Here is a 13,498-nt window from a genome sequence, read left to right as displayed (position 1 = left end):
TTTTCCCAGAAAGCCATTCCTTTGAAGGTTTTAAAGGAAAACACAGAACACTTTCAAAAGCACTCTGACAAATGCACCTTTGATCCCAAAGACACCATTTTAGTTGTTATCAGTGAAAGGGATGACCTCAGTCCCATACTTTAAATGCCTGTAAATGAAAGCTGATGAGTTACGGGTAATTGGATCACAAGGAAGCTGACGGGGATTTAATAGAGCTAGGTGGCTCATCAAATTAATTCTCTCCAATTAATGGAGTGATCATGAATCTTTAATGACAGCTAAAGAGGTGCCTGCTCAGCAAAAGACCTGTTAGCTGGCTTTAACCATCATGGGGGATGGGGTGGGTGGATACTAGCTCAGTAAGCATATTTTTTTAATATCCTACAAGAGCAGCTTAAAATTCCTCTTGCCTCCAAAATCTAAATTGTTTCTGTTAACTTCCCTGTTCTTCTCTAGTTTACGTGGACTAGCAACTGAGGCCCACAACCTATGGGTCATTCTTGACTCCTCATTCTCTTACCCTCCACTCATACCCAAGCTGCTGCCAAGGCTTGTCGATTTTCTTCTTATTACATCTCTCGAGTCTGCCCTCTTCTGTCCTCTGACATTGCCACCATCCTGGCACAGATCTTCATCTCCTCACATCTGGACTGTTACAATCACCCACTGGGTGGGCTGCCAGCCAGTAATCTATTTCCCACTCTAGTCCACTAGACCATCCTCCCCTCAAAGTGATCACACTAAAAGAATACATAAACTCTAGCAACTCTTTATCTCCTCTTGGATAGAATACAAAATTCTCTGATAGTTATTCAAAGCCTTTTGTAACCCTGAATCCCCCTGCCCTCCCCCCGCAAACCTGTCTCCTCTTTATACCTTGCTACCCTCTGATTCAGTGTCTTTGCTCACTGTCCTCACACAGGATAGTCCATTGCCTAACTGAGCCATTTTCTTGAGTATTCCCCACCGCCTGGAAAGCTGTCTTCATCTCTGCCTCCTGACTTTCCTGGCTTCCTTCAAGTCTCAGATGAAAGCTTACCTCCTACAAGGTTGTGACCCACAGTTTCAGAAGCCCTGAAGGGGTCTTGAGTGGAAAACACTGAAGAAGTCCTGTTCTATAGGGACCCTTTCCTGAGCCCTGTGAATAATAGGGTCTTTCTTCTAGTGATTATTTCCAATGTTTATGTATTTATGCATGTATGTATATGCACATATACATATGCACTTATGTAACTATATGTATATGTGCATTGTGTGTATGCATATAGCTTTTTTTATACATTGCAATTTCCATGTTTTCTCCCTCATTAGACTAGGATCTCCTTGAGATCAAGGACTATCTTTTGCACTTCTTTGCATTCCCAGTGTTTAGCAGGAACATAGTAGGCACTTACTAAATGTTTGTTGACTGACTAATAGGTCACTTGATGAATATGTTTTTTGAAAGTTTCCATCATGGAAAAAAATTCCATGCTCAGTATTGTAAGAAATATAAGACAGAGTTTCTAACCAAACATACCTGGATGTAGGTATGCAAATGTGTTGCCATCTTCTAAATCATCTCTATGCACTTGCTCTAAGATGCTATCCTATTTTAAAATGTATTTGAATTTTGTTTCATCTATTGCCTGCAATGATCCTCAGACTCTCCAAAGCCTCAACTGTGGTGAATCTCTGTCTTTTAAAGCAACCTTGTTATTTTGGAAACAGCCAAAACTTAGTTAGAGCTACAGCTGGTGAATGAGTTGGCAGATTAGATAAGGTCAATATTATTTGTGCTTTAAAAAATGTGTGTGCATGTGTGTGTGTGTGTGTGTCTGTGTGTGTGTATGTCTGTGTGTGTGTCTGTGTGTGTGTACGTGTGTGTGTCTGTGTGTGTGTGTCTGTGTGTGTGTCTGTGTGTGTGTGTCTGTGTGTGTGTGTCTCTGCGTGTGTGTGTATGTCTGTGTGTGTGTCTGTGTGTGTATGTCTGTGTGTGTGTGTCTGTGTGTGTGTGTCTGTGTGTGTGTGTCTGTGTGTGTGTCTGTGTGTGTGTCTGTGTGTATGTCTGTGTGTGTGTGTATGTCTGTGTGTGTGTGTATGTATGTGTTGGGGGAGGAATGGGTTAGCAGAAAAGCAAGACTTTGAATTCTGTATAACTCCCAACCTGGCTTGGAAGTACAGACTCCTAGTCAAGGGTATGCTTTATCACCAACCTGCACTGTCCCCTTCTAGCATCCTTAGCCTTGCTAAAGGTTACCATGGAGATTACTCTAGTTACAGCCTCTTGGTTGCTATCCAGGCAAGCTGTAGAAAAGATAGCAACCCTAAATCTCTGTCTAATATTTTAATGTTGAGTGAACAGAATATTGATGGAGTGGAAGGAGGGATTGTCTGGAAGGATATTTACCTGGGTAGAAGGTACAATTTGTCTGGAGAGTTAAAAATCCTATTTTGTTGGGATGAATTATTACAGAATGACAGCTCTTCTCTTTAAATCTTCTTTGGACATATGCATCTGGTGGAGATGAAAACACCTCTGAATCATTTGTCTTTTGTCTCCTCCCTGGGACTAGTTTGCAGGTCCCAGGGTTGGACAGAGAGCATCAAGCATGGACATTGAGTGATGAGGAACCAAAGCAGTCTGAGGAGTCTTCAATGAAGGATAGAATTTGAAGTGATGCCCAAAAGGGAAAGTAATGGACTGGGGTGAAGAGATCTGTATCAAAGCTAGAAGGAATATGGCATATCATCATCTTTATGAATGACCACTCTTTTTTCATATACTCTTAAGCTCTGGGTTCAAATTCCCTAGTATCTGTGCTACTTGCTACCTGCTTGACTTTGGGTAAACCATTGCTTTGATCTAGGCATCAGTTCTTTCATCTGTAGAATAAATGGGTTGGAATAGATGTCTTCCAAGACCTGTTCCAGTGCTAGATCAGAATCTAAATCTCAACCTCCTGGCTTGGTACGGGAGGTGAGCTTTAAAGGGGTGGTGATGAGTGTTAAAGGGGTGGTAATGAGTAGTGTTCTGGAGAGAGTTTCAAAAGCCCTGAGGTTGCATCCTGCCACTGTGACTAAGTACTAATGTGGCTGTCAACCACTTCCTTCTGAGAATCACTTGTTGCATGCATAGAGGAGAGGGATTCCTTGATCAATCTGTCCCTTTACTACTCTCTTGACTAATTTATGTAGGAGATAAAGAAATTTATGCATGAAGCTGGGTACATTTGACACAACTAAAGGTGGCATTTTTCAAAATCCGTCAAATGAAAGGGAATATGTAAGCTGCCTAGCATTTGGACTTTGCCATCTCTAGCCTTGTTTTCCCATTTGCTCCTATATAATATCTGACTTGTTCTCAGAAATGCCCCAGGCACAAAAGTCTACATTAAGTGTAATTTTTCCCCTTACGTCTCACAAATCACATGCCACCATGAAGGGCTGATATCATCTTGATAATTAAAGTCTCAAAGAAAACTTAAAAGAGAAAAAGAAAATAAATATGCACAAACTAAATTCAAAATGGAAAATAAACGGTTTATTTAAAAAATAAGCAAATTTACAAAACAAACAGAAAAAAATACAAAAATACAGAGATTTTAAAAATCTCAAAATATGAAAACATACAGAAAGAAAAGATCCAATGAACAAGTAAAACTGAGTCAAGCCAATAACCTACCTTTGAGATTAGATTCAGCTTTGTGCCAACTTCTGCTAAATTACAAAAGGGAATGTCATTCATTTCTATGATTCCTGTCATAATAACTTCTCTTTTCTAGGGCTCTGGGTCCATTTGGATTGAGAAAGACCTATTACTTGCAAAGAAAAGCCCTTTTCCTGTTTGTGACTGCCCTTCTCCCATCCCCATCCCCTCCAAAAGTACAAGCACACACATACCCACTTTCGGCCTGTCCCTCTTTGAGGTGGAAATTGGATTCCAAATTCACAATATTACTATACAAGCAGCAGCAAGACTCAGGAGGTGGCATTTGGACAAGTTCAATCCCTGGATGAGAACTTCCAGAAATATCATGCTAAAGAGGTCAGGACATCTGGAACATCAGAGCAGGCTGCTTCATGAGCAACCAAGTCTCACTGTTTTACACAAAGGATTGTAGAAGGTTCATTTGAGTCAACAGATCAAGAGAAAGATGAACGATAGACTCCAGTCCTGATAACTGAGGGGCACTTGGGCCTGGGGCACAGAAGATGTCTCTCCTCCTGTCTAAAGGGTCAAGCATAAATTCAGCACTCAGTCCTGGGTTCAATTGGCTGATGCATCCTTTTAATGGCAGCAGGAGCCCCGTATATGGCACATCATTGAAACAAAGGTGATGTCAACAGTGACATCATCTACACAGTAATGCAGTGACGGGGAACCAGGGCTTCAGAGCCAATGACCTATGCTCAACGTGGGGGGCAAATGCTAAACAAACATCAATAAGGAGAGAAGGAAACACAAAAATACGGTTATGGGTTTTGACAAAATTGCCTAAGACTCTTTCAGACCTGCTGTTTCTCTACATATCCAGAAAGCAGGCAGAGTGAATCAGAAGCAGAGAACTTGGCTCAGAATCCCAGATCTACTCCTTCCTACCATGGAGCCTGACCTAGCTCCTTCCCCAGCTAGATTCTTTTAGTGGAGACAATCCTAAACCACGTGGGGAGCAAACTGCTTATACACATACACACATATATGTACATATATGTGGCATATACCTAAATATATATATGCATACATGTCCATGTGTATATTTAAAGCTCTTATTCCCATGTTCTAGAGAAGGTGGCACATGTTCTGGGCACATGTGGAGGTGTGTGTGTGTGTGTGTGTGTATGTATACAAACACATACAACGAGGATTTTATTTTGGATTTGTTGTCGACTTTAAGACACTGCATTTTCCATGAAATGCCTCTTTCTTTACCAGTGGCTTCCTAAAGGCATTGGTCAAAAGAAGGTAGAATTCCTCTAAGAGAAAAAAAAAAACGTACACAGCGTGTGGGATTGTGGGGGAGTGTATTTGAAGAGCTAGATAATCTCTTGAAAAGAAGACCTTTTGACTTGGCCCCTATATGTAAGACCATGGAAGAAGTAACTGTCTAGAATCCTCTTATCCTGGATTCCCAGAATCCACAGTAGATTTCTAATAGGATCTAGGGGATCCTACAGATAAGATCAGTAGTATATACCCAGAAGTCACTTGCCTTAAATTTAATAATACTCAAAATGCTGAAAATAAAAAAAAATATATTAGTGCATCCCTAAGAAGTCAGTAAGTTTAATGGGGAAAGTACCAGACCTAGAATTGAATTCTTGAGTTCTAGCCCTGATTTTACCCCACTTAACCAGAACCTCTGTCTCCCCACCTGCAGTATGGGTATACTAATGTCTGCAATGCCAACTAAGTTGCTATGAGGCTCCGAGGAGAAAGCTTTTTGTAAACCAGAAAGCACCATTAGATGTGTGAATCAAGAGACCTATGAATTCAGTTCTCTAAAAGAACAGTCCTTGTCTGTGGTTGATGGGGAGTCAGAGCGGCATGTGCCAGCCCTGTAATGGCAGTAGGGGATAATAGCATCCCTGCCACACTAGTTTTACAGGTCAGACTCTTTAAAGGCACGAGGTTAGTGAGCTTGTAGTGGGTGATATATCATAAGGCAGAAGCCAATAGCCCTGTTTTGGAATATTCTTTCAGAGCCCATGGATCCTGGCCTTCTCTTAAAGAATGAGTAGAGAAAGATTAGGAAAGAAGAAAGTAAGACATTCATTCCTGAACTGTCTTTTTCAAAAAGGAGTCCCTGGAGGACTGGTAAGAGCTGGCCTTGAAGAGAGGGAGGCAGACATGGAACACCATGAGGGGCTTTTGTAAATTGGGCTGGGAATCCCAGACGCCGGTCTCCCACCAACCAGGACCTTTCCTGGACACTATCTGTGGGTGATGACACATCTGCCATTTGAGAACAGTCATCCTAAACCATGGAGCTCTCTCCAGAGGACAAAGTGTCTGCTCGAATTGAGTCTTCCTAAATAAACCACATTCTATCTCTTATATTTGTGGGGCAAGGAAGGTGGGGGACAGTACTCCCAGAAGTTTTCTTGCACAAAAGCATGTCTTTGTCCAACCCCCAAAAACCAGAAGACCAGGGCCAAATCTCTTTCCAGATTTTCCCCAACCCTTTTGCCTTCAAACATTTTTTAAGGAAGAATAGGAGAGGCCTTGTTCCTCGCTGCTGGACCGACTAGGCCTCTTCCTCACAGGCATGGCCACCTGCAGCTGCTTCCAGAACCTGCCTTGGGGGTACTTAGACTTCTCCCCTTTCCACTTAATGACTGTGAGTGCCTTCTGGGCCCGCTTCAGCTCCTTCACCTTGGTCTCCTTGACCGCTTTGTATTGCACTAAAATGACGTGGATGCTGCCCCTAGAGGCCATGCTTTCTAGGCCTGCTTTGAGCTCCAGAAGGCTCTGGGTCCCCTGAAGGATGTAGTTTGGGCTCAGGACGACCAGCAGGCGCCTGCTTTTCTGAATGAAGCTCAGAGTCTCGTCTGTGACAACTGAGAGAGAAAAGACCATGGTAGTTAGTGTGGATGGAAACTAGGTCACACTCCTCTGAGTGACCCTAGCATAAGAGCATATAAATACACGTACATTCACACAGATACACATATGCACACACCTACACATATTTTTAATATAAACTTTATATATATATGTTCCCTTTAATATACACTTTATATATACATATATATATATGTTCCATATATATATGGACACACATATATCAACATCTATTTCCATATGTGTACACACAGTCGTGCCTGTATATATGGATGCATATAACACATACATATGCATGTGTGTTGCACTATTGTGCTACAAGAAGTGAAAAGTAGGATATTTTCAGAGAAATCTGGGAAGATTTATGTGAACTGATGCCAAGCGAAGTGAAGAGAACCAGGCTCTATACCAGAAGAAAGCATTGTAAGGATAATAAGCTATGGAAAACTTGGTAACTTTGATAAACACAATTACCTCTGCTCCGGAAGGACTCCAGATGAGGGTTGCTCTCCACCCTCAGATGGAGGATGGATGGATTCATAATGCAGATGGAAGCATATTTTTCCCTTTTTAATAAGAATATAGATGATATGGAAATATCTTTTGCATGACACAATTTGTATAATTAATGGGAGATAGAGATAGACAGAGAGAGAGATAAAGGGCGTCAGTCTAACATTTGAGTAATTTGGGAGAAGACAAGAGCCTCTGCTCCTTGCTCTGAGGTCAGGGCTCAGAGGTGGAAATTATCCCCTAGATTTCCTTCCCTAAATTCATATTAATGCAGAGTGAAGCGTGTCTGCAGTGACTGTCTGATATGTCTGTGTTTCACTGACAAGGAAATTTTTCCTTTTGGTCAGGAAAAATGGCTATAGCAGGAAAGGGATGAGGGGAAGAAATTTTGTGCAAATTAATTGTTCTTTCCAAGCTTCTGATCATTCTCTGCCACCAAACTCTTGGAGATAATTCATCTCCTGAGGTGTGCTTATCAAGCCTCTGTAATACTCTCACCGAAACAGGGGAGCATGTACTCCTGGACCCATGCGCTGGTTGAGGAAGCCTATTATGCAGTTTGCCATGCTCTCATGAACACCAGCAGAATCCTCATAATCTCCAGAAGTAGAGAGGTAGCGGTGAGAATGCTGAAATGAGAGCTTTCCTCAGGGGTCAGGGCCAAAGGGAACATCCACTCTACACAGCCCAGCCAACAGCTACTCAGAGGTAAAAGGAAGCTGGAAAGGGTCCCAGAGGAAAATAAGAGAGAGAAGCAGTAAGTCAGCAAGGAAGAGTCCCCTGAAAAGAGACATCCAGGGGCAGATGCTGAAGAGTGGTTCTGCAGGGCTCTCTTTCTGGAGTGATTGTCATGACCTTTTAGTGCTGACTATATGCCATGTAGATGAGCCATATGACTTTACAAGTAAGAATGAAACTATGGACCTTGAACAATGTAAAATTGAACTCTCCATAGTCCCACGTTACTCCAATCATCCTCCTCCTCATAGAGATTGGAAGTGTTGAGAGACAGCATGTCTGATCTGGAGTCAGGAAAATCTGGATTCTAATTGCACCTAAGACAAGTAGAACCCAGGGCACATCATGTCAGCTCTGTGGGCCTCAGTGCCTCATCTGAAAAAGGAGAGAGTTAGACATGACAACCCTCAGATTCCTTCTACCTCTCACTCTAAAACACTAATGTAAAATACTTCAGTTCAAGGTCTGTTCTAAACTATGCGGTTTGTGAGGGCAGGGGATGGCCTGGTACATCTCCTGACCCTCACCCACCCACCCAAGTGTCTGACATAGAGGAGATATTCAGTAGTTATTTTTGGTGAATGAATGAGCTAGTGGAGATGAAATCACTGGACATGGCCACCATCCTTCACTGTTTCCTTTGAGAGAAAGCCTCCAGAGAAGTCAATTTGGTTTTATGAATGAAATTAAGATTGATCCCATTATGAACTCATGGTGAGTTATAGTGTTAAAGAAATTCGATGTTGAACCTAGCAGGGGCATGCCCTCCCACTAATCCAAAATGAAGGTAAGGCAAGCCAGCCTGCTTCTAACATACCCATAGAGGGGGTGGGGGCTGTGATCCATGGGAAGTGAGTCATTCATTAAATACCTACTGTGTGCCACTGTGCTTCAACTGTCATTAGCAAGAGCAAAGGCAAGCCGGAAAGAGATGTCAGCTGAAGAGATGAAGAGAACAGATTGGTGGGTTCAGCCACTTTACCAGTCACCAAGCTGGGGGGATATGCTAATGAAAATGAATGCTTAACAGCATATGAAAGCAGGCCCGCAAGGACCTTCCCTTGGCAGCTCTGTTCGCCATTGTTTGGCAATATTCCATGAACTCTTCCGTAGCAAAATTGCATTTCCTTACAAGCATTCTGAATTGCAGACTTATTAAAGTGGGGTATCCTTCCTCCTATCGGTGTGGATAAATGTCTAGTATATTTGCTGCGAATGGGTATAACAATGGGAAAGGAGATAGGAATTGCAAAGATAAAGCAAAATTTAAATTTTAAATTTAAATTTTGAATAAAGCAAATTTTAATTTTGAAAATATTTAAATGTATATTTAAATATAACAATTTAAAAATATTTAAAATTATATAACATATTAAAATTTATATTTTATTCATCATTCATTCATTTGCTTATTTATTAAAATGGGCAGGCCGAAGGTTAAGAACCCTTGGATGAAATAATCTCTCAAGTCTTTTCCAACTCTCAATCTTTTGAACACTCTATCAGCAAAGTTAGAGGAAGGATCTAAGAAAGTGGGAAGGACACAGCCCCTTTCTCTGCTACCATGTAATCAAAGAGGGAGAAAAGGGCACTAATCCAAGCAAAGAGGTATCAGAAATTGATCTAATATCTGTAAGAAGGAGGTTCTTGACCAAGGATCCTTCAACCTCCCTAGAAGTCCATAGAAAGATTTCAGGGAGATCAGGAACTTGAATGGGGAGGGGGAAGGGATGTCTTTGTTTTCTATATCACCTAAATGAAATTTAGCATTTCTCTCAACTATCTAAAAACATAATTCTAAGAAGTGGTCTATAGGCTTTCCTGGATGGTGCAAAGGTGTCCATGACCAAAATAATAAAATTACTGTTGTTGGATCTTTTTTCTGGAAATCTGCTAAGCTTTCCTTAATAAGTCCTTGGCTTGAGGAATTCCAACATGCTAAGGAATATTCCTTGAGAGTAAAAATTTCGCTGTTTTGTCTCAGTTTCTTTAATAACTAGCAGTACCTGGCAGATAAAAATTATTGAAATAATTGCTTATTGAAATAAATCAATTGACACAGGCCAGGCACAATGGCAGTCACCCTGCCTTTTCCAAGGACCTCTGGGCTTTCCTGGCTTCCTTCAAGACACAATTTAAATTCCACCTTCGATAGGAAGCCTTTCCCAAGCCTTCTTAGTTTCACTGTCTTCTCTCCATTGATTATTTCCCTTCTATCTTGTACACAGCTTGTCTGTACAAATTATTGGCTTGTCTCCCCATTAGATTGTGAGGTCTTCAATGGTAGGGACTGTCTTTTGCCTTGTTCTTTTACTTTCAGTATTTAACACAGTGCCTGTTACATAGTAGGTGATTAATGCATGCTTACCAACTGTCCAGCATGAAAATTTGTGAAGAGTGAGCAAGGGCAGCCTCAGGGTTACCTAGAATTGGCATCTCTGGGTGCCCAGATGGCCTAGATGAGCTCATTTCTATGAACCACCCCTTAAATCCTATTTTAACTGGGAAACAGTGGTGCCCTGGGAAATTGGCATCATAAGTTCCTTAAGGCTGGGACTGTTCAATTTGCATGTTTATTACTCTAGCTCTTCCACTATAGTAGGTATTGATTCAAACTGATTTGTGTATATGTTATTTTCCCTCAGGAAAATGTAAGTTCTTTGAGGATAGACAATGTTTCATTGCAGTCTTTAGACCCCCAGCACTTAGCAGAGAGTCTGTACAGTTTTGTTTCTTTATATGTTGTTTTCCCACATTGGAACAAGAGTTTCTTGAGAAATACAGTCATGTTTTTCTTATTGTTGTTTGGCATATGTGCGTTTTTCCTTCATTTGTATCTCTGTTGTTTATCTCAGTGCCTAGGACACAGTAAACATGCTTGCTGATTGTCAAACAGTAATGATAATTAATAATGATAATTGCTGTTATCATCATTATAACTACCATTTATAAAGCAATCTAAGGTTTGTGCTTTACTATCATATCTCATTTAAATAGATTTTTAACAAATTCTGGCTGTATTAAAAAAAAAACTGTGGCTATGTTGTTTCACCCCAGGAGAAATGTAAATTTCTCAAAGGCAGAGGTTATTCTGTTTTTGTCTGGATCTCTGCCATTCAGGAGAAAGACCGGGACACAGAAGGTAGGCATCTGGTGAATGCTTGTTGGATAGAATGGGATGATTAGAAGGGATTTTGTGGAAGCAAGTAACCAGACTAATCCCAATCTTGGAAGCTGGGGAGGAGAAATTTGGCTTCTTTAGACACTGCTCATAGGAATACCTACTTCCCCCAGGCAGGCTATCTCTGTCAAAGATGCATAGCTTGTATCCAAATTCATTCTCCAAGACTCCTCGGAGAGTCAGAAGGACGAATTCCTCTTCTTCAGCATTCCGTGCATACGAAACATAAATATCGTACTCCTTGCCATCTAGCCAGAGAAAACACACATGAAAGAACTGTCACCATTTAGGATAGCTCCTCTCCTTGGGACCATTTTGCACCTTCAATTGAGCTCCTGAATATGAGAAACTTCCTTTTTGTTTGTAGCTCTGGGTCCTAGGGCAAAGTACACAACTTTGACTGACTCTAAGTGCCTTAATGTCCTCACCAGAGAAATGAAGGGGTAGAACTCAATAGCTTTGAACAAGTTTCTCCTAGCTCTGAAATGAATCATCTGTGATCCTATGATCTGGGATTGATTTGACAGATAATAATCTGGCAAGTTACTAGCAAAAATTCTCCTGGATGAGTAGCTAATTTGAGAAGTAGCTCTAATAAAATTTAATTTGATGTGGTGCCACATTTCAATGTAGTTCAGATTTCATAATAAACAATATGGTTATGTTGGGGTCATACAAACATGCATGATGGGTAGAAGATCAGAAAGACTGATCTCTTGTCCGATACATTGTAAAATGGCTCATTTCAGGTTTAGTTTGGACCAAATAGGCTTGAAAGTTCTTTCCATCTATGAAATGCAGCACCTACAACCAACAGAGTGTGAGTTACTTGAGAGTAGTTACTATGTTTTTGACATTTTTATATCCCCTAACATTTAGCATAAATCAAGTACTCTATCAAATGAATACTGATTGATTGCTCAGTATTAAATTCTAAAGATGGTTACTACTATATATGAAATACATTCCACACAGACCTATATGTACTCATGGACCTGCCATATGGTAAATAGGTATTAATGGAACCAATCAGATTTGATGTCAATATTCATTCCATTTTTGGTGTACAAAGAGCTAAGCTGAGGAGAATTCCCCAGGTTTGTTGCTTCACACCAAGATACATTTTGAGTATTAGACATCACTGAAAAGGGGCCATTTTCACATGAAATTTTCACATGAAAATAAGCATGGTCACATGGTTAAGATTCCATCACAATCCAGAAATTCTTACGTATTAAAGGATGGATAAACTGGATCCATTCTCTTCTCTAACTCCTTTTCCTTATGAATTAAACTTTCATTATGTCTGGTATAGAGTCATGGAATGGAGACCACTAAAACTTGGGGATTTCAGATTCAGTTGGCAAGAGGTCTATAGAAAGACTGATTTCCCCAAAGTTTTCCATATATATAAAATTTCCACTCTATAAAACTTGATCCACATATATGCCTCATGTCATGATTGCCTTTTCACCAACAAGTTGTTGCAATATCTTTCTTCTATCTAGAATTAAAGAAAAATAATCATACTGGAATTGTCAACAAGAACCAAACTAATAGATGTGAAGACAGGTTAAGTGGAGCTCTATTAACAGGAACATGTTTTCTATGCTCACATTTAATTAGAAAAAAATGAGCAAATTGGAAAGGGAAAGAAAGAAAGAAGGAAAGAAGGAAGGAAGGAAGGAAAGAAGGAAGGAAGGAAGGAAAGAAGGAAGGAAGGAAGGAAGGAAGGAAGGAAGGAAGGAAGGAAGGAAGGAAGGAAGGAAGGAAGGAAGGATGGAAGGAAGGAGGAAAGAAGGAAAGAAGGAAGGAAGAAAATAGAAAGAAAGAAGGAGAGAAAGAAGGAGAGGAAGGAAGGAAGGAAAATCCTACCAAGGATTCTTTCCAAAAATGCTAGTCCCAGAGGTCATTCTTAGGTCAGGACATAATGAGTTTGGGTCATTGTTTTTGGTGTGGTCCAATACAATGGGGCTTCATGAGATTAATGATAATCTCAAATTATCAAAGTGATACTCCATCACCAAAAAAGAACAATGTGAAGGACTCAATGGAATAGGTGGCCTTGAAGGCCCCTTCTAGGTTTAAGTCTATAATTCTAAGATTTTATGAACAAATTTGAAAAACCTTTGATCTAAAGACAGCAGGAAAAGCTGTTTATGGAAAGGTTGATTTCTTACCCAAAATGGCTTCATCTGTCCCAAAATGAGCCCGGTAGAACAAGACCATCTCAAGCCAGTAGACATGGTAGACCACAATCAGAATGATGATGAGCACAATTGTCACTGCAAATCCACAGGCCAGTTCCACAGTGTATCTTGGAGGGACAACTGAAGATCAAAGAGGGAGAGATAAATCAGCTTGAGTTACAGCACTTGACTTTTTCGTCAGCCTCAGCAGTTGTCAATAGGCTTTTCGATTCATCATCTCATTTAACTTACTCAATAAACCCGTGGAAGAAAGACAGGGTAGGAATTAATATCTTTATTTTACAACTGAGAAAACTGAGGCTAAGATTGATT

At 40.5% G+C, this 13,498-nt stretch overlaps 1 protein-coding gene across 3 annotated transcripts in view; it reads right to left on the bottom strand.

The window, feature by feature from the left end:
• Positions 1-3,501: 3,501 nt before the first annotated feature.
• Positions 3,502-13,498, bottom strand: part of IL1RAP (interleukin 1 receptor accessory protein) — a 148,827-nt gene continuing 138,830 nt past the window's right edge. The window contains exons 9-11 of one of the 3 annotated variants that reach the window (XM_072618858.1): positions 13,157-13,306; positions 11,081-11,224; positions 3,502-6,540 (exon numbers count right to left, since the gene is read on the bottom strand). In XM_072618858.1, the coding sequence (XP_072474959.1) occupies positions 6,173-6,540; positions 11,081-11,224; positions 13,157-13,306 (662 nt within the window). In that variant the 3' untranslated portion in view covers positions 3,502-6,172. Of the gene's footprint in view, positions 6,541-8,022; positions 8,171-10,474; positions 10,654-11,080; positions 11,225-13,156; positions 13,307-13,498 lie in introns of those variants that run through there. The other 2 variants (XM_072618860.1, XM_072618859.1) reach the window with 2 other exon arrangements.

The sequence above is a fragment of the Notamacropus eugenii genome, chromosome 6, assembly GCF_028372415.1.
Source record: "Notamacropus eugenii isolate mMacEug1 chromosome 6, mMacEug1.pri_v2, whole genome shotgun sequence".
NCBI classification, from domain to species: domain Eukaryota; kingdom Metazoa; phylum Chordata; class Mammalia; order Diprotodontia; family Macropodidae; genus Notamacropus; species Notamacropus eugenii.
The sequence above is the reverse complement of the archived record's forward strand: the minus strand, read 5'-3'. Positions and strand labels throughout refer to the sequence as shown.